Source organism: Leiobunum rupestre, chromosome 5, assembly GCF_980474605.1.
Source record: "Leiobunum rupestre chromosome 5, qqLeiRupe1.1.hap1, whole genome shotgun sequence".
In the NCBI taxonomy this organism is placed as follows: domain Eukaryota; kingdom Metazoa; phylum Arthropoda; class Arachnida; order Opiliones; family Sclerosomatidae; genus Leiobunum; species Leiobunum rupestre.
In genome coordinates this window covers 12,527,643-12,548,114 of record NC_143388.1, presented here as the reverse complement: position 1 = coordinate 12,548,114, position 20,472 = coordinate 12,527,643, and the positions used below count along the sequence as shown (strand labels likewise).

The following is a 20,472-nucleotide window of genomic DNA, read 5'->3' as shown; positions in this document are numbered from 1 at the left end:
TTTATATATTGTTGGCCTTTGACTGTACTACTAGGTTACACGAGTTTAAGCTAGTGGTGCGCTTCTCCCTGTACACTGGTGCAAAACGGTTGGAACACTTCTACAGGGGTTTGATCTATTATACATCTATTTTGCAATACGCTTGGATACACGGCAAATATTTAGTGTTGTTTGGTTAGGGACTTACGTATGTTTAAAAATGCACAAGAAATGGTTTTATTTAAAAATTAAAATATTAAAACCCGACTAATTTTGGCCGCATCAAAACATAAAATAAAAATATTTTTAATTTTAATTTTTATTATTATTTATTTATTATTAGTTTTATTTTTATTTTTATTTTCATTAAAAAATATGTAATACTAATTTTATAGCTGTTCCCATACCATTATATTTATGACCTCGTTATTCATAATAAAATTAAAAATATTGAAAATAATGCTGTTCTGACCCCTTTAGTTCGAAAGAACATTTTATATTTATTCAACTTTATTTAATGGAAATACCTATTCAGCGCGTAAATATTTATTTACGGCGCGCATTCTTAAACAAAAACAAACATATCAAAACGATCTACAACTTGGAATAGGAAAAACTATCCTAGACCTTTCGAAACAGCTGTTCAACTTACGAATTCCGAACCTTGAATTATAGAACCCATAGCTTAAATTTTAAAATATGAGACCCCTGCAGTCCATTTTCTCTGCGCCGTAAAGGGAGCTCGCAAAAGTCCACGAACGCGTGCCAAATCTTTCGCATTTTTTTGGCTGGCGTCGTCACGAGACGAAACAGACTCCCCCTGGTGTTAGATTTGGGAATCTTTTTAAATGGAACCTAACCGAAACGTTTTGGACGTCGAGCAGATGTACCGTTATTTACGTTTTCCAGAGTAAATTCCTCGAAATGTATAAGGCTTAGGAGATACTGGTTCGGGTTTACGATGAACTCGATCCCGGAGGGAAGTATAACTATTCCACACCGTCAAACCCAACCATCGTTCCGCGCTTGGTGCCAAGTTAGACTCGAATGTACGTAGCAACGCGTAGAGGAATGCCCGGGGTAAGCTGGCAGTGTTGGTAAAGCTTGGCCAGCCAACCCGGTGCGGCGTCAAGAGAAACGAGTGAAAGACGTGGAACGAAGCAATGTACCAACATAGACAGATAACATTTCAATACGAAACTTTTGCCGTTTTCTTTCTTCCGGCTAGATGGCGCTGGGATCGATCTGTGGAATTCTTCCGTTCAATATGGCGAATCGGAATTTATTGAAACGAAAGCCTGGTTTCTTTTTAGGACGGCCCTATCTCAGGGGTACTTTTTCCCTTACGCCATACTTGTATATGTTACCCTCAGTACCGATGCCGCCTCAGTTTCCCAAAGTTGCTTTATTTGAATTTTCTCTACGGTCGCTCTTGATACACCGACTTCTTTTTCTTACGTAAAATTTTATATAGATTTTTTTTCATATTGTAAATTTTGTTCAAATAATAGCGGAGCAATAGAACCAACTTAGCGAAAGATAAATGTTGAAAGACCTGCGTATACGTATATAAATATTGCAGTGTTCCGTTTGGTTTTGGTTATAATTTGTTGATGATAACATGAGGGCTGCTGCTGGAAAAGCGCAAATTGAATCTATTTCGGTTGCCTTGGTCCCCATTTATTTAAGACTTATATTTAAATAAAACTAAATATACACTCTTAACAATTCGTAAGTCTTGTTTTTTTTATTTACACTTGACAGGGATCAGGGTAGGGAAAAGAAACCGGTTTAATAATCAGCTAGGCTAATACCCAAGGCACCACCTTAGGCCTAAATCATCAAGCGACTTTTAAAGCCAAAATTCAGGTGGCCGGGTTACAATGCGTAGGAGGGTGGTGGCAAGCCCTTCATAACTCGCGAGCCAACAGCTCCCTACACTAACTATTACCGTTTAATAAAAACCCAAAAAAGCGGTTTATTTGGTTTAAATCAAGTTTTTTGCTTTAAATCAAGTTTTTGTTTCATCGGGTTTTTTTTTAAAACTACTTTGTTTTACTTTTAATCTATTTTTGGCTTTTGTTTAACCGTGCATAAATATTACAAAACAACTTAAAATTAATATGAGTATTATTACAAGTCTCACATGACCAGAACAAAGTTTAAGTTTTAGTTTAATTTTTGATTTTGTATAAGTGCAGGGTTACCAGGAAAATGCTTCGAAAATTTTATAGAAAAAATAGGAAATTTTCAAGCGAATTAAAGCAAAAATAAGGATTCTTATTGAAAAACAGTAGATAAAATTAAATGAAATGTAGGATGAAGAAGGTATACGACTTTATTATATACGACCGGTTATATACTACATGATAAAACCTAAGGGGTGAATAGGAAAGTATTGAAAATATAGGAAATGTGGTCACCTTGTAAATATTTTAGAAATGTAATCATTTCGGTAAGAAAATGTAAAAACATTTTGGAATAACTTTTAGTTAATTAAAAAAACCAAATTATTAAAAAAAACATTGTTTTTTTAAAAAAATTACTTGTTTTAAACCAGTGTGGTATAAACCAGCCAACCCTACTAGCTAGGAGCAACAAACACAAGGATAACTCAGCTAGCCTTTAAACACGCTAACGAAGGATTGTGTACGATTTTCATTGGACGAGCCTTTACGCTGAACGTTTTACGGGCGGGGGGGGGGGAGCCCATTTCAAAATTTTCCCCTTCCGACGGCAGCAGGCGCTAAAGCGTCCAGCCAATGAAAAACGTACACGAGAAAATCCACGACTTTGGACGGGTTGCGTTCTTCTTGTGTGGGGTGTTGTGTTTGTTGCTCCTATAGCTGCTAGGTTGAGGTAATTTTCCACCAATAACAATTCACATGTCGGCTTTCTGTAAACATTTTAGCGGCTTGGTACAATAGGTAGGCATAAAATAGATGCCAAATCCAACATTTTCCTGTCTTCGAGATAGAAATTCAACAAAAACGTTTAATCTAGCTGCGAGGGATTTGGCGAGTACGGTTCGGAATTCAAACCAGTTAGCTGCAGGGGTTCGCTAAAATTTTCGACGACCAACTCTACTTTCATTTTGTACCTGAAAACTCAGTCAAAAGTTTTAAAGTATTTTTTTTTAAACAAAGACCGCTTGCAGCGGTTTTTTACAGGCTTTTAATATGGGTGGCACTACATTTAGACAGGCACTAGAAGTAGCTATCTTTTCACAATTGAATTCCGGCGAAGAAACGTCTTTTTCGCGAAAGAACGAAGTTCTCTCTCTCTCGAAATCGAAATGCCTCTAAGCTGAACAATTTTAGTCTCGAGTATGACCGAACCAAAGTAGCACTTAAAATTGCTCGCAGGAGGATCTGAGAGCCCATTGTGCGTGTGGCTTCGTAAGTTTTTGGTTCAAACTGGACGAATTTAATTGATTATATATGAATCATAATGAATAGTTTGCCTGCACAAAATTTCCGGAATTAAATTCTCTGACATTTCCAGGTTTTCCCTGACCAAATTGCCAAATTTTTCCTGATCATTTTCGTAGAATAAGGTAAAATCTTGAAAAATATATTTATTATGTATTGTTAATACATCTTTAAAAAATTTATTTGACTGATTTTTTGGGGTCATTTTAAAATTACCTTGCTTTATTTTTTTAATTTGAAAGGTTTTACCTTACTTTAGTTTTTTGGACCATTTCAAAATTCCTCGACTTTTCCCTGCCCTTAATTTTGGAATCATTTTCAAATTCCCTGACCTTTTTGAATCATTTTCAAATTCCCTGACTATTTCCTAACATTTTTTAATCATTTTCAAATTCCCTGAATTTTCCCTGACCTTTTGGAAACATTTTCAAATTCCCTGACTTTTCCAGGTCTTCCAGGTCGTGTACGAGCCCTGTAAATGTCAATGGACATAATAAAAGTTAAGAGACCTGGCCGAAAGTTTATCGTTAATTTGTCAGTCAATAATACGAGATTTTGTAAGAATTCTGAGTGCGCTTAAAATTTCGGATATACCAAATTCAGTCTCAGGAAATGGTTTGTTCGGAAATGTAGTCAGCAAGTTATCTAGGAAAGAAGTCAGGATCGATAGAACTAAAGAACTTCTTATACGAGGGAAAACTGAATAAAAAAGTGAAGTCCTATACATTTTCAATAATTGTCCCCGTTATTCGAATCAATACGTGTTCTTCGATTCTAACTCTAGAGTAGTCGGAGCTACGGGACCTTATTCAAATGCACAATAGGCAGAATGAGCTCAATATCCATTGAGAAATCTGTTCCGCAGTTGCACGCTATTCGAATCCGTACAATGGAGCGGCGGCGCGGCGTAGAAAGTTAACCTCCCGCTAAATTAGTCACCACCCACAGACTGCCTTTCAATTAACAGACGAATCGACTTCTTCGCGGTGCGCGTAAAATAGAGATTCCAAATTCCATACCCCCCACTTCAACCAATTAAAAAATAAAGGATTGGAGGGAGAACCATTCAATTTGCAAACACGGATGGATTGGATCGAGGGCCCGGCGCGCAAAACTAATAAGAAATGTTTGATTGGAGATAAATTAAACGCCGTTGCCAGATGCGGAATCTTCCAATCGACGAGTTTAATTAAGCCACGCGAGAAAATTAGAAAATATATATTTATAAGGGCTGATTTTACGTATAAAAAATTAAACTTTATTTACTTGGGACCCAAATTGTTTAATGCATTACCTCTAGAACTAAAATCTGAAAAATGTTCACAGTTATTTTCGGACCAACTCTAAAAAAATATAAAATGTAATCAAAGTTTTTATCAATAATTTTATCTTTAATTAAAAAAATCAAAAAATTATTTAAAAATAATTACCCCAACTTTGATGTGCTGCCGATAGCCTAATTATTTTTCTAATTTGTTACCTCCCCCTTAAATACAAGCCCTGCTTAGATAATGGGATATGTGTTGTTTAGGTTAGAAACCTCATCTTTCCCGATTAATGTAAAAACTATACGATATTGCTAAATATTATTACGCTTGAAAAGAAACGAAACACTTAACAAATTTCAAATACGACAACAACTCTTTTGAAATAATGCACTTTACAAGACTAAGGAATCGCTCAATTCCTTTTGAATTTGGGAATGGCTACTATAGTACGACTAGTTTTTACAAAAATTTAATTCCCCACTTTAATATTAAATTTTTCCAAAAAGCATATAGTCCAAAGTCAAATCCAATTTATGTTTTCTATAAATATCGTCCACCGAGAGCGTTTTATAAAATTCTGCCTTTAGCGGAAAATAAATTGAAAAAGCGGAAAAGAGCGTTGCGGGAAAGCTCTCATCCCATAATAGTCTTTTTACGTAACGCTCGGGCGAAGGGAACTTAGATCGGCGACAAACAAAAATTCTTTCTCGACGAAACCGACCAAACTTTTAAACGTCCTTGTATCGTGGCACCGCCAAGTGTCAAAATGCCGAGAAAATGGCGGCGAAAATCTCATTTCACGTCAAACAGCGAAGTTTAATATCGAAGGTTCGCGGCGAAAACGCCAGAGGGAGCAACAGACACGGGGCTAACCCTATCAAACGGCGAACAACGCGATATAGTCTCTCGGCTCATCCACTCCCCCTCGCTCCCCGATGACGTAAATCCTGAGGAAGCCGAACCTCGGGCGCGATGTATTTTGGGGTGATCTAGTGTGTGGACTCAAGACGGACGCCAGCCGACATATCCGGGCCAATATTGGATCTGTCATCGCCACGTGTCCATCCAGTCTCCTCTTCCGGCCCCGGCGACACGGTAAACACTTTCTAAAGCGGGCAAGTTCAGTTTAAGCCCGGGCGCCGCATTCGACTTTGTATAACTAACGGCTTCTATTTGGCTTTCAAAAGAGACCCGAGCTAGTTGGTCGTGGGTGGTTTGGGGGTCACCATACTGAATAAAAAGTAGTATTACAAACTAAAAAGACCTCTGCCGAACATCTCCATGAGATAGCTAAGTTTCGCATCAAATTTCTGGGCCTTGCTTTCAGACAACGATTTCTTAATTGAAGAAATTGGAACTTCATAGAAATATTTAGAAAATATTTAGAAAATATTTAGAAAATATTTAGAAAATATTTAGAAAATATTTAGAAAATATTTAGAAAATATTTAGAAAATATTTAGAAAATATTTAGAAAATATTTAGAAAATATTTAGAAAATATTTAGAAAATATTTAGAAAATATTTAGAAAATATTTAGAAAATATTTAGAAAATATTTAGAAAATATTTAGAAAATATTTAGAAAATATTTAGAAAATATTTAGAAAATATTTAGAAAATATTTAGAAAATATTTAGAAAATATTTAGAAAATATTTAGAAAATATTTAGAAAATATTTAGAAAATATTTAGAAAATATTTAGAAAATATTTAGAAAATATTTAGAAAATATTTAGAAAATATTTAGAAAATATTTAGAAAATATTTAGAAAATATTTAGAAAATATTTAGAAAATATTTAGAAAATATTTAGAAAATATTTAGAAAATATTTAGAAAATATTTAGAAAATATTTAGAAAATATTTAGAAAATATTTAGAAAATATTTAGAAAATATTTAGAAAATATTTAGAAAATATTTAGAAAATATTTAGAAAATATTTAGAAAATATTTAGAAAATATTTAGAAAACATTTAGAAAACATTTAGAAAACATTTAGAAAACATTTAGAAAACATTTAGAAAACATTTAGAAAACATTTAGAAAACATTTAGAAAACATTTAGAAAACATTTAGAAAACATTTAGAAAACATTTAGAAAACATTTAGAAAACATTTAGAAAACATTTAGAAAAAATTATAAATTATAATATAACGTAATTTTAACTATACAAATCAATTAATATACTTTTCTTTGCTCTACAGGTAATGCTGGGAGAATATACCGTAAAAATCCAAAATGACAAAAAAATCATAATTCCGTAAAAAATTACAATGTGCGTGTGCAGAAGAGGCTGGTATCGAGATATCAAATTATAAATAGTATTGGTCAAATTCAAACCGTGGCGGTCTGTAATGGCGAGGTAAATGATTTTAATGAAATGTTTTGACATACGGTCGATGGTGCCAATTTAAGTTTTGGGCACCAAAAGTGAACAGATATTTTACGTCCGCTTAAGCATTTAGTTTATGATTGGACTAAACACCAGATGTAGCGTAACATACTGCCACTACTTAAAATTGAACTTACACAATCGATGGTTTGATTTTTCGATATCCGCCCCTTCTCCACATGCGCACTGTCATTTTTGGCAGATCATGATTTTTTTGTCATTTTTTAATTTTACAGAATAGCCCTTGAAAAAATAATAAGCCCCCATAAAATAGATGATTTTGAATAAAACAATTGTTTTGGAATTTAATAATAAATTTCTTCGTCGTTAGACTTAGTCTGGTATCGTTTCGAATCAGCTTATCTCTTTACTTCCACCATCAAAAATTTTATCGATCTATACGATACATATTCGCTCAACCTTAAATCATATAGTAGATTCAACTAAAACCCAAGTTTTTCTACTGATAAATCTATTCCTACAATGTTATGTCTATATTTTATATTTCGAAACTAGAAAAATAGACGAGAGGTAAAGAAATAAAATTTGATTCAACAACAACAGCCAATTCAGAAATTCATTTAATAAATTGAATTGAATTTCAGGAAAATACGGAGATTTACAAACAACGAATTCAGGAACAAAATTAAGATATTTGAGAAATCACAAAATAAAATAAATGATAAATTTGAAAAGACAAGATACAAACTCAAATTAAACAATCAAGAGGAAATAAAGGAATATAAATGATCTACACAGTACATTTGTTTGGCCTACATCCGGTGTTGGTCCATTTGATCGAAAAATATGTGTCGACAGTCGATCATTATACGTTGCAATTGATCGAAATTCCATTTGTCATTTGTTTCATAAGATCGAACCTTCAAATGATCGAATACTATTTGATCGAATCCAAAAGTATTTATAGTACCAGTTGGTATGTTTTTATTTTACCGAATGTCAATATGAAGTGCAGAAGGAATAATGATGGAATAATTCATTGCTTTAACTGTATTAAGCCACCGTTGTATACGAGGGGTCTGACCACGTTCACGGCCCTTCTACTGCTAAAAATTAGGTACAGAGTTCGTTTTTTTTAATAGGTCTTTCTATTAATTATGTCCGAGAGAATATTTTGTTTTCTACGTCACTGCGCTCAGGTTTTTTTAGGAAGTACTATGGTTATTTTTCTTTAGTACAGTTTAAAGAAATAATTATTATTCATAGAGTCTACTGTATCTCATTCTGATTAGATGTTGCCTTTTCGATTTACTCCCAAAAACTAGTAGTTTTGCCCTACAGTATCTTTCGATCAAATTTCGTTCGATCAAATGGAAATTCGATCAAATGGGACCCGTTCGATCATTTGGGAATCGATCAAATAGACTCAAACCCTACATCCAACTCACCACAAGCTGATTTTAGTGGCTCAGTTGTGTTAATTTTAAATAAGTAAGAAAATAATTATGGAAATTTATAGCCTTTTTCAAAGAACACGTTTCGGGTTATCAATTAAGCCTTAATTCAGTCGTTATTTAAACGGCATCGATTTTCCAAAACTAGCAACGGCCTGCGCGGCTTCATTCGGACGTAATTATTCCGGAATCTTGGTAGTAGCTACCGAGAAATTCAATATCATTCTAGGCATCACGTTGCCAAGTCTTGCCAAAACATATCGATTTTAGGAAAACAAAATTATAATTGGCGGTAAAATAGATTTTGTAGAAAAATTCACGTTAAACTTGAGAAATCAACATTTTAATAACACTTAAATGAAGTTTAACCAATTTTCAACATCTGGACTAAAACCCAAAACTTGTCTAAAAGTTAGTTTTAATCAAATAAAAAAATAGTTCATAAATTGTACGCGCAAAGTTTATTATTGAGAATATCTTACTATGTAGTACGCCACTGATATTATCGTAAGGTCCAAAAATTAGATCGAAATTAGCGACGTGTACGATAATTATCGAAAATCTTACTATATACATGTATAACGTCATTGAAATTATCGTACGGTCTAAAAATTAGATCGAAATTATCGAACGGTCCAAAAATTACATCGAAATTATCAACTTGTACGATAATTATCGAAAATCTTACTATATACATGTATAACGTCATTGAAATTATCGAACGGTCCAAAAATTACATCGAAATTATCGACGTGTACGATAATTATCGAAAATCTTACTATATATAACGCAATTGAAATAATCGTACCGTCCAAAAATTAGATCGAAATTATCGACGTGTACGATAATTATCGAAAATCTTACTATATATAACGTCATTGAAATTATCGAACGGTCCAAAAATTAGATCAAAATTATCGACGTGTACGATAATTATCGCAAATCTTACTATATATAACGCAATTGAAATAATCGTACCGTCCAAAATTTAGATCGAAATTACCGACGTGCACGATAATTATCGAAAATCTTACTATATATAACGTCATTGAAATTATCGTACGGTCCAAACATTAGATCAAAATTATCGACGTGCACGATAATTATCGTACGTCTGGCAACGCTGCGTTTGCCTATTTTTGGTCATAATAGCGTGGAAACGAAGTAATGGGATATATTTTTGACACCAGGGCACTTCGGGGGGACAAAGCTCGATGAGAAAGCGGGAGATTTCGTAGAGAGAAAAAGATAAAGAATTTCCAGAGTTTAATAACATCGCCGCTAGATGGCCCTGGGGAAGCCAAGGATGGAAAACGTAAAAAGAACAGCGTATATTTTGATTGGCAGGCGGTATGCGAAAATATATGAGCAAAATGGAAAATTACTATGGGGATATTTAAACGCCCGACCAGAAGGACAAAAACTTTGCCACTAATAAGAAAGTGGATGTCAAAATGTCACTGTGTTGATAAAGCCGATTGAAACGGTTCATTAATATCTTGTTGATTTTTTTCATTTATTGTCAAAATGTTTTATATACGAAAATTAAAAATATTTAGTCGAGGGGATTCAAAATAATCACCGGAAGTAATCACAGACTATTTTACAAAAATCATTAATCAAGTGTACAAAATAATTACGAGTGATTACCCCCTTGTGTTCATTAGTATATCGGAAGTAATTTTCCATTAAAATATGTTCGAAATTCGTTGTTTCTTAAAATTTCTCCTTTATTGTTATTTAAATTTCATTTCGAAAATTCCGAGGGGCAGGTCACTTCCATTTTGGGTGCGTCTTAATCATAGTAAAATGTTTAAATCAGGGTAATCGTGATTAAATCAGGGTAATCGTGATTAAATCAGGGTAATCGTGATTAAATCAGGGTAATCGTGATTAAATCAGGGTAATCGTGATTAAATCAGGGTAATCAAGATTAAAAAAATCTAATCAAGGTTAAAAAATCTAATCAAGATTAGAAAATCTAACAACGATTTAAACGAGATTTAATCATTCGAATCATGATCTAATCATTTTAATCAGGATTTAATAATTTAAACGAGATTTAATCATTATAATCATGATCTAATCTTTTTAATTATATTTAATATTTTTAATTAGATTTAATCATTTTAATTATATTTAATCATTTTAATTATATTTAATCATTTTAATTATATTTAATCATTTTAATTAGATTTAATCAATATAATCGGTCGAATAGAGAATTTATCATTAAAATCAAAACTAAAGTACGATTTAATCATACTAATTACGATATAATTTTTAATCAGGTTTTTATCATTTTAAACAGGTTTAATTATGATTAAATCAGATTTAAACAGGTTTAATTATGATTAAATCAGATTTAAACAGGTTTAATTATGATTAAATCAGATTTAAACAGGTTTAATTATGATTAAATCAGATTTAAACATTCTAATCATGATTAAACGTGATTTAATCAACTTAATCGTAATTAACTTGAATTTAATCAAAATAATAACGATTAAATCGGATTTAATCTTTTGGTGGGTGCGTCGTTAATCAAGGAAATGACCTGCCCCTCGGAAAATTCCAACAAAAAAGCTAATAAAAGTTCGTAAGTAAATGAGAGTAATTCTGAGCGAAGTGAGCGGTGACGTACACGTGACAAGGTATATTTTAGCTCTTTCAAAGTAATAACATTTCAGGTATTACTTTCACGTCAGTATTACTATCATATTAATTTACGTCCTTGTTGTCACGATGCAAGAATTTTACCAAAAAAGGGAAAGAATTTTTTCATATGCATGTCGCTTCTGTCAATAAATTTATCAACCCTCCAATACATATAGTTAGCATACTATATATTTATATAAAATAATATTATACATGATATACAGAGCGTTTCAAAAGGTTTTGCGCTTGTTGCAGCCTACTTCCAGGGGCTAGTAGGCCACACTTTGAAGCTCTCTGGCGCTCTTTTAACTCATCGTAGGAAAATTTAAAAAACAGGTATACTTCTCAACTCACCCCCTACAACTCCTTCAAATCCTTGCATAACCTTTTGAGACACCCTGTATAGTTAGCAAACTATATATTTATATAATATATAGTATAATATATATAGTAATATTGTTCGCAAATGAAAAACTATCTTCTCAATTGAATTGTTATCAGGGGTAGGAACGAGAGATTGCACAGAAGAGGGTGGGGTTCGGGCTGGGGTTCCAACCCTGGAGAGATGATGAAAATGAATCGTCGTCAGGCCACTCGCTTTCTCAAGGCTAGCGCCATCTATCGACGGAGGAGGAGTAGAGACAATCGTCCTTGGTGAGCCCACAGCCCTTTTTACAATCTCGTTATCGCGGGGGATGGCGCGGCAATCGGTGGCGCGATAGGAAGCCCCCGATAAGGGGCGAGGCTGAGGAAGATCTCGAAGTGACGCGAAGAAAAGGATTTATGAAGAAATTTCTTTTGGCGGGAACGAAAATAAGGAAAGAAAAGGAATGAAAGCTATTTTATGATGAGACTAAATTCGATATTGATAGGAGAGTCCGAATTGCCTCGAAATTGACTTCCGTCGACTGTATTATATATCGAAAAGAAGATGACTCTTATTCGGGTAGAAAAGAATACTCGATATGTTTGAAAAGGACGCGTCTTGGATGTCGTACTCGAATTGTATTGATCAACTCGAGATAATTTAATTTTTGTTTTTTTAAATTTAATTATTCACTCGAAGATCTATTTGGTCCGAGTTTCCCGTTTTTTGTTTGCTCGAAGACCTATCGGTACGAGCTATTAGTAAGTTTTTAAATTTCTTCAAATTTATTTAGGGTTTAGCTTTATTATCCCTTTTCCTTACGGATTTATCTACTTATTCGCCAATTTTATCATAATTTAAGATTGATAATTTGAATTTCTCAATCGGGAATCTTGCCTAAAACACAGGGTTGCAAAAAATCATGATTTTTATTCAAAAAAATAATTGGTTAGCCGACGTTTCTCATTAACCGAGATCAATTTAATTAAGGTGCAATGTATTTACTTGAAAAATATACTTTATTCACGGATCAAATAAAACGCAACAAAGCCTAAGTCCCTCGAGCGCTAAAACGAAGCGAAGATAATCTGCAATCAAAGACTAAACAAATATTTCCCGCCGACAAACAAAGATATTTATATAAGGTCTACAATCTCTGGCAATTAACCAAACACAGAAACGACAACAACAAATTTTATACAAAAGTAACCATTGGGGGGGGGACTCCATCCAAATCAAACAATAGAAAACTCATCAATAAGTTAACAATGCGGTAACAAAAGTAAGGCCATCCTTATTGAGAAACATTTGGAAAGCTCCCCGAGTCTCTTCTTAATGAGAAAGGGCCCTCCCAATGGAGTACGTTCGAAAGGTGAGAAATTTCAATCCTTCGTTAAGGCCAGACCGCCCGCCTTTATTAAATGAACTAATTAGAACCAATAGAAAACGGAGAAAGCATTTTGGAAATAGTCGCTAGGGGGAGCTCCACCGTCTAATACTCATCTTTAATTAGAGCGGCGTCGGGTTTGCCTTTAAATTTTAATAGATGACAATTTGATTATAGCACGCGCGGAGGTGAGTATTCGAGTAGTGTCCGCCCCGAGAACGGGAAAGTTTATTTCCCCGGATGCAGGTAGGGAAGCCCCAAACAGGGGTGGAAGGTGGTTTGAGCGCGAGGCTTAGGGGAAAACTCTGGGAAATTAATTTGAGGCAGCAATTCTCCGTCAACACGACCAGAGCGAAACCCCAAAACGTATTTCGCGATATTTAACAAATAGAGCGAAAAGCTAATACACGTATTTACGAAAGGCTAAAGCGCTAATTATCGTCAACGTCGAGGTCTAAATTCGGTCGCTAGGATTAATTTCAACGGCGTGAACGGATCTAACCAACTCAATTTCCATATTTCATATTCGCGTAGTTTAAGCTCTTAAATTTTCCACCTTAAAAAAAGTGCCGCTAGATGTCATTGCGCCGAATGAAAGGATAATATTGAAAATGCCCTTTTTAAATTACGATTGAGGTGTCATTATAAGCCGTTTGAAAGTCAGGGTAGCCACCTAGTTAAAACCGGTTATAGTCACTTGAAAAAAATCCAGATTTTTTTGGATTTTTTTTAAAATAATTACAATATGAATATTTTAGTAAAATAATAGTTTTTATTTAGAAATTTAGTTTATTTTTTGTTTAATATTTAGAAACCGGTTTACTTTTACCAGTTTTTCGGCCTTTTCATAACCAAGTCGGTTAGGTAATTTAGTCCAAACTTGTCCATATGTTGAAAATATTCTTTCTTGGCCAGCTGTCTCGCTTCTGTCGGCGGGTCATAAACAAAAACTAGGGGGAATTTCCCGAGGAAATCAAAACAATTCTGTTATTTTATATAGTTATTTCGCTTTATTTGTTTAGTTTCTTATTTACGACAATAACTGCAGACAATTTCTACTTACATAAGTAAAAGGTACTGTTTATATTTTAGCCGGTTATAAGGCAAAAACCGGTTTTAACCAATAAAACCACTGGTCGGGTTTTTTTTTAAAAAAGCCGGCTTTTTCCAACCCAAGTAAAACACCTGGTTCACCAAAATTATCACCATTTTGATTTAAAAAAATGTAAATCTATACCCAATTTATTTTTGATCCACGTGCCAAAACAGAAAAGGTTGGTCGATGCTTAAAATGTAAAAGATTAAGATAAAAAGGTCCCAAGTTTCGGGAGAGCTTAGCGTTGTTATTTTTCGGCACTATGCTCTTTTTATTTTCGATGTAAGGCTTAAGTTTTACCCCAGAGGGAGGGAAAAAACAGTAACACTGACTTCGCAACTTCATCGCTAAAGTTAAGCCTGAGCTAACAAGAGATTTAACTTTTTCTTTTAGCGTTTCCCGAAAGCTCCAACTCCCAGCTCCGTAATTAGGGTTCAGTGATCAATTGTTAACCAAACCTTGGTTTTTGCGAGACCCTCGAGTTAATCGTAATCGAAAAAGAAGGAAGCTACACTAATTCGAATCAATAATCGTCGCGTTGGGAATAAAGCTAACCTCGATAGTTTCGGTTTACTAGCTAAGTTTATAGAGAGTTCGCGGAACCCCAGATTCCCCGAAGAGGAACAAATAGAAAAAGGAATCTCAGGTTGGCGAAATGTAATTAAAAATGGTATCAAACCTAAACGGCCTCTTTTCAAAATCTTATAAAAAGCGAGGGGGGGTTTCAATTGGATTTTTCAACTTTATCTCGGACAATATAGCGTGAGAATGTCTTTAATTTAATGACGGGAAAAAACCCTCGAATTTTTTCCCAATTCGATATTCACCGACTTCTTATTGATCGACTGACGTTTCATTCTACGAAGAAAAGGGGAAATCTTAAAATTGAAAAGTTCCTTTTCTAAGACCGTGCCATGGACTAATGAGAGTTCGGCACGCTCCAAGGACATTTTAAATGGAGAGAACACGCTAAGATTTGCAGTCACGAGAACGGAACATTTAATTGAAATATTTGCGAAGCTAGCGACGTCCGAGTCGTAAAATATACTGCCCTGAAACTTTTTAATAGGTTCCTATTTCTGCTAAAAGTTTTTTTGGATTTTATTTGGGCGATCAATAACCAGGAAAATATAATATCCAATTTTGAAAACGAATCTGGTTAAGATTAGGGACTTCAAGACATTCGAAAAACCAGGAAATAAAATATATCATGTAAGTAGCCACTGAACGGTAGAGTTAGTTTGAGGTTCAATAGCCGAATATTCAAGTGACTAGTAAGTGTAGGGAAATAGATAAGTTTAAAACGAGGGACTGACCACGCCCAGTAATAAACTGACTGTACAAAAGCAGGAATCCATCCCTCTACTTGGAATGCTTATCCTGCCATAGTATCGCGTATGGTAAGACCACTCTGACGGCTTTGGTCCCGCCTACGAGATAAAAAAAAAATCCCCTCTGCGCACGCTCCCCTCTCACGTAGTTGTTTGTTAAGTTAACATAGTGACGTCAAAAAAATCGTCAGCCACATTGAAAATCTGCCGCGATAAGCATTCCAAGTAGAGGTATGGATTCCTTACAAAAGTGATTACAGATTGTGCATTAGCCAGTTTCACGTGTAAAGATTTATAGGAAGGGGTTATGCTGCCGTGCAAAGCACAAAAGCATTAAAGACCAAAACCAAAATATGGAGAAAACCCGCGAAATTCAAACTTTCTTTGCCTTAAGATACCCCAACTTACTTCTTTCAAGTTTATATAGTAGACTTGGATTTTTCAACTCAAATTATATTATGGTACTAAACAATTTACAGGCCAAACGATATTTCAGAAATATCATTAAAACGATGTCTTAAAACGCGAAAAAACGCGTTTTGATTTGACTTTTAAAGAAAAAAAGCACATTAATGCCTTTTTGGTTTGAAAATAATGCAAAAACCCAAAATAATGCGTTTTGCAACAAGTCATTTCTCAAAGAAAATTAGTTCAAAATTGAATTTAACGTATAAAATTAGAGAAATAAAACCAAAATCTGTAAATCGAAAATTTGGTCGTTAATGCTTTTGTGCTTTGCACGGCAGTATAAAAGTTTACGATTTTAAAAAAGCAAAGACAATAAAAATAAAACAACAGCGAAAAGAGTCCTACCTGACTGTGGTTTTCTGTCGTCTTGGGGTGGTATTCGCCGAGGGATTCCCAGGGGATGATTTCATCTCTGGACGGATGGAACGCGGACATTCTTCGGACTTCGGCTCCATTGACCGGATGAAGTTTATCAGGCAAGGAACTTTGGTCCACGGGCGGCGGTGGAACTGATCGTCTGGGCTGACTAGGGTGGGGCGCCTCTAACTTGACCGCCGAAGCCACCAACACTGACGAATTGTTATAAGGCACACTCGTCACCGACCACGAATACGATCCGATATTTTCAGAGTACTTGGAACTACTGGAAGGAGCCTCGGACTGATGTCTGTCGTAATCGTTCCATTTGGGAGGCGAAGGTCGAGTTGGGGAACCGTTCTTGGCGTTCGGAGACATTTGACCAATGTCGGGAAACGTTGGCGAAGTGGGTGACGACGGAGAAGGATGACCACTATCGTGTCCGGTTTGCCTGTGGTAAAAGGACAAAACGGCTTGTTTTTGGAAAGCCTTCAATTCCGGATCGGATACCCTGTGTCTCTTTTCAGGATCCAAGAATAATTGTCTTTGACCGCCATCTTCCGAATCCGTCAGGGACATTCTAGTTCCCGTCGGTTTCTGCGGTTCCGCCTTGCTGTGTCTCTGGTTGTCACCGCTCAAAGAGTGTCGTTGATTTTTGGCAGCTTCCGAAACGCCGTAGTTCCCTTCCTTTTCGGGGTATTGATTAGAATGCATTTCAATCGGATAACCTTTACGCTCGTGGTTGTGTTCTTTCTCGGCCATATAACCCTTTTGAGCCCGTTTCTGCTGTCTGGCTTCCGACAAGTAATAAAGGACGCTTTCGGAGTCGTGTCTCTTGGGTGGCTGTACTCGGGCACTACGGACGATGTTTTCCTTCTGGTATCCGTGACGCGCGACCACCTGAGCGCGGGTGCTTCCTTCGGTCATCACGCTGGCGCTTCCGTCGCACGACGACTGAGGACTTAATCTTCCGCTGTCCGGCATGGTAGAAATCCCGCTGTCGAACAACGAGGAGCGGTTCGATACTTGGAAGCTAAGGGAACTCAGGTCGCTGTAGGATCCGTGCCATTTCAACGTCTCTTGACTACTGGTACTACTTCCAACCGAATCAACGCAAGTTCCGCTTTCGCTACCAGTCTCCGTGTCGTTACTAATAGTGGCTGGCCAAACGTTGGGCATACTTTCGCTGTCCTTTCGAAGCCTGTCTAGGAACGGCGTGTTAGTATCTTCGTATCCGTCTTGATAACGCTTCGGTTCGGGTACTTCCCAATGCTTACTGTCAAAACTTTGCGGTTCGGTACCGCGTTCGAAGTGTTGCAAAAAATCGTTGTATTTGTTGAGGTAATTGTCCCCCTGATTGGCGCAGTCCTTGTACGGGTTCGTCGGCGGAGGAGGCACGTCGCGTTCGGGAGGAGAGGGAATGTTAAAGTTACGGTCACCGTAACAGCGAGGAGCGTACGACGAATTGGAAATTTTATCGAAATCAATGTCCTTGGAGGTCATGGGTTCCAGGGCCTTTTGAAGAGAGGAATCCAAATCGCTACAATAGTCCTTCGGGGTCAAAGTGCAAGTGCTATCGTTACTACTTCCGCTACCGTTCCTTCTACTTTCCGACGATCTCTCCAGTACCGGCTGAAGTTGATGCGTAGAGATTTTGAAGCCTTTCTTGGGTCGCGAATACACGAGTCTTTCTTTAGGATAGTCCGTCTGTTCCGTCCAAGAGTGGGACCTGCAGTTATTGGACGAAGCCGAAAAGGACGACGGCATAGCGCTCGTGGTGACGGGCCACGACGGGTATTTTTCGTGCGAGCCTTCCTTGTACTTGCCGATCGAAGAGTCCCGGACCGGCGGAGGGGGAGGCGGAGGGGAGTTCCTGTCTTCTTCCTTGGGGGAAACGTGACCGAACTTTCCGGAAGAATGTCCGTTGGAGGACTCGTAAGCCTGTGCCGTCCCGTTGCTCTTGTAATCCTGGTTCCGTTTGATGACCAAACTCTCCTCGGAAACGTATTTGCAATCGGAGGAAGACTCTGATTTTCTGTAATTCGATTCGCCGAATGACTTGCCTCTGTTAATGCCGTCGTTCATTTTGTAACCGTGATTCTGGATCGACTCCGGATTATCCAATTTATCCCAGTAAGGTTGTCGACTTTGGAGAACGGGCGCGAAGTCGAACCCGCTTTTAGAGGCCAACGCCTCGTAGACTGAACCTTTCTTAAAGCGTCTGGTCACCATATCCTCCTGGTCGAGATTGGGAGTCGACAACGCGGGGTAGACCGAATTCGCTTTCGAACCGCAATGGATCGAATTGTTCAGGACGGATTCTTCTTCTACCGCTTGTGGCAACGTCGGAGTGCTTCGGGCGTTCGAAACTCCATAGTTCGAACCGGACCAACTACTCAGTGATTCGTTACTCGAGTATCGACTGTTGACGTGACCAAAGCTTTGTTGTTGGCGATAGTCCAGGGAGTCCGTTTTGCAGTAGCTGAGACGATGGAATGGTTGTAAGCTCGTAGTGTCGCTGGAGTGATTACGATTATGATGTATTTCTAATTCGCGTCGAGGTCTTTCGGGAATCAGCTCGCTAATGTAGCTCTGGCTGCGGTACAACTTTCCAGAATGATCCCATCCAGTTCTGAAATTTCAAAACGAAAAGACATTAGCATATTATCAATAAGTAAAAAAAAATTAAGTTAGTACATAAAGGTCTAAGTCTAGTTTTCAGGGTATATTTAGAGCAGGGTTGGCACAATTTTGCCAAGGGTGGAAAGAACTAGATTTTTCCGCGGTTTTTTCCATCTATTGTTTTCCTGTTAAAAACAGTGTTGAAAATCGTACTTCCATGGTTTTTTCCACCTCTAGTGGCAAAATTAAATAAAAAATTAATAATAAAAGCAGTATATTCTTCTATTCTATTGACTCTTCTTCTGGCATTTCTTCATTTCTCCTATTTACAATGACCAAATTAGTCACTTAATAGATATATCAATGATTAATTTAGCATGAAAAGAGGTTTTTCCATTTTTCCGGTTTTTACCAGTTTTTCCCACTTGTCCCGGCAAAAACCTGTTTTTGCCAACACTGATTTAGAGCACCCCAAAACATATAATACGGATGGAAAAAACATCTTTAGAAATATTAAAAACGTAAAAAAACGCTAGCGAGGGTAAAGACACTTAAGCGCGAGAGAAAGAGTAAACTCTCGGTTCAGTTCGAAAGATGAGAGTCCCGGGTTAAGGCTTCGAGCTCGGAAATCTTCAACAAACAAAGACGGAGTAGAAGACTAAAGACTGGTTTTCATTTGGGCAAAAACCGTCCGAATGCGAGCGTCAACTTCAAAAACATCGAACGGGCCCAACGCGTAGTTGACGCTCGCCTTCCTAGGGTTTCTACCAGAGTGAAAACCAGCCTTAAGTAGCTGGCATTTTCTAGTTCAAACAGATTCTTAAAAGGCTAGGCTTACGGCTCTTTACAAGGTTGATCCTCGCGGCGCGGACCAGTAGGTCCGACATCCATTATTGAAGATGTTTATTTTTTTTAATACTTTTCTCCTTCAATGCGCGCTAGAACAGAATTTCCGATAAATGTATGCAACAAGTAAACGATGGCGGAAACTAAACGAAGAAGATGAAAGAGAACTAAGGCCTAAAGGAGTAAAAAGGGAACTAAGAAAAATAACGACTAATGGATGGTAAACACAATTTTTAAAGATTTGATTTCTTGCTTTTTTAAGATTGGTAAAATTAATATTTCAATTTCGAAGAAATACTTTTAGAAATACTTTATTAAAGATAAAAAATTAATACAGATGAGCTAGATAGTCATCCATGGAAGTCCCTGGTGGGAATGTAATCAGTATAGACGCGGCATTACAGGGATTCGCTGTATTAGGTAAGGCTTATAGAAGTAGCCTTCTAAACCAGTGGGTAGAGAACTTGCAACCTCAACGCTGAAGGAGTTGTTCCGAGTTTTCACCCAGTTCCAGGAACTGGGATCGAACCAGGCTCTTCTTGCTGCGAGGTGAAATTGCTAAATCCCTATTTATGAGATCGGGTTCGACATTTTTAAGGTCAAGATGTACTTGCATTTCCTACTAATTACGTCACTGGTTTAAGGAGTTTTCCCCCGAGCTCTTCGGTTTCCCTTTCATTAAAACTTGTAGAGGGTAACGGTAATAGTTAGTGTTGGCTCGCGTGGCATGAAGGGCTTGCCACCACCCTCCTACGCATTGTAACCTAGCCACCTGGATTAATGGCTTTAAAAGTCGCTAGATGACTTAGGCCTAGGGTGGTGCCTAGAGTATTAGCCTAGCTGAATATAAT

At 36.7% G+C, this 20,472-nt stretch overlaps 1 protein-coding gene across 2 annotated transcripts in view; it reads right to left on the bottom strand.

Annotated features, from left to right (window-relative positions):
- The window catches only part of Shrm (shroom), a 311,815-nt gene that overhangs the window by 110,532 nt on the left and 180,811 nt on the right, over positions 1-20,472 (bottom strand). For both annotated transcript variants that reach the window (XM_090175035.1, XM_090175036.1), the window contains one exon: positions 16,142-18,785. In XM_090175035.1, coding sequence (XP_090031161.1) covers positions 16,142-18,785 — 2,644 coding nt within the window. The remainder of the gene's footprint in view (positions 1-16,141; positions 18,786-20,472) is intronic.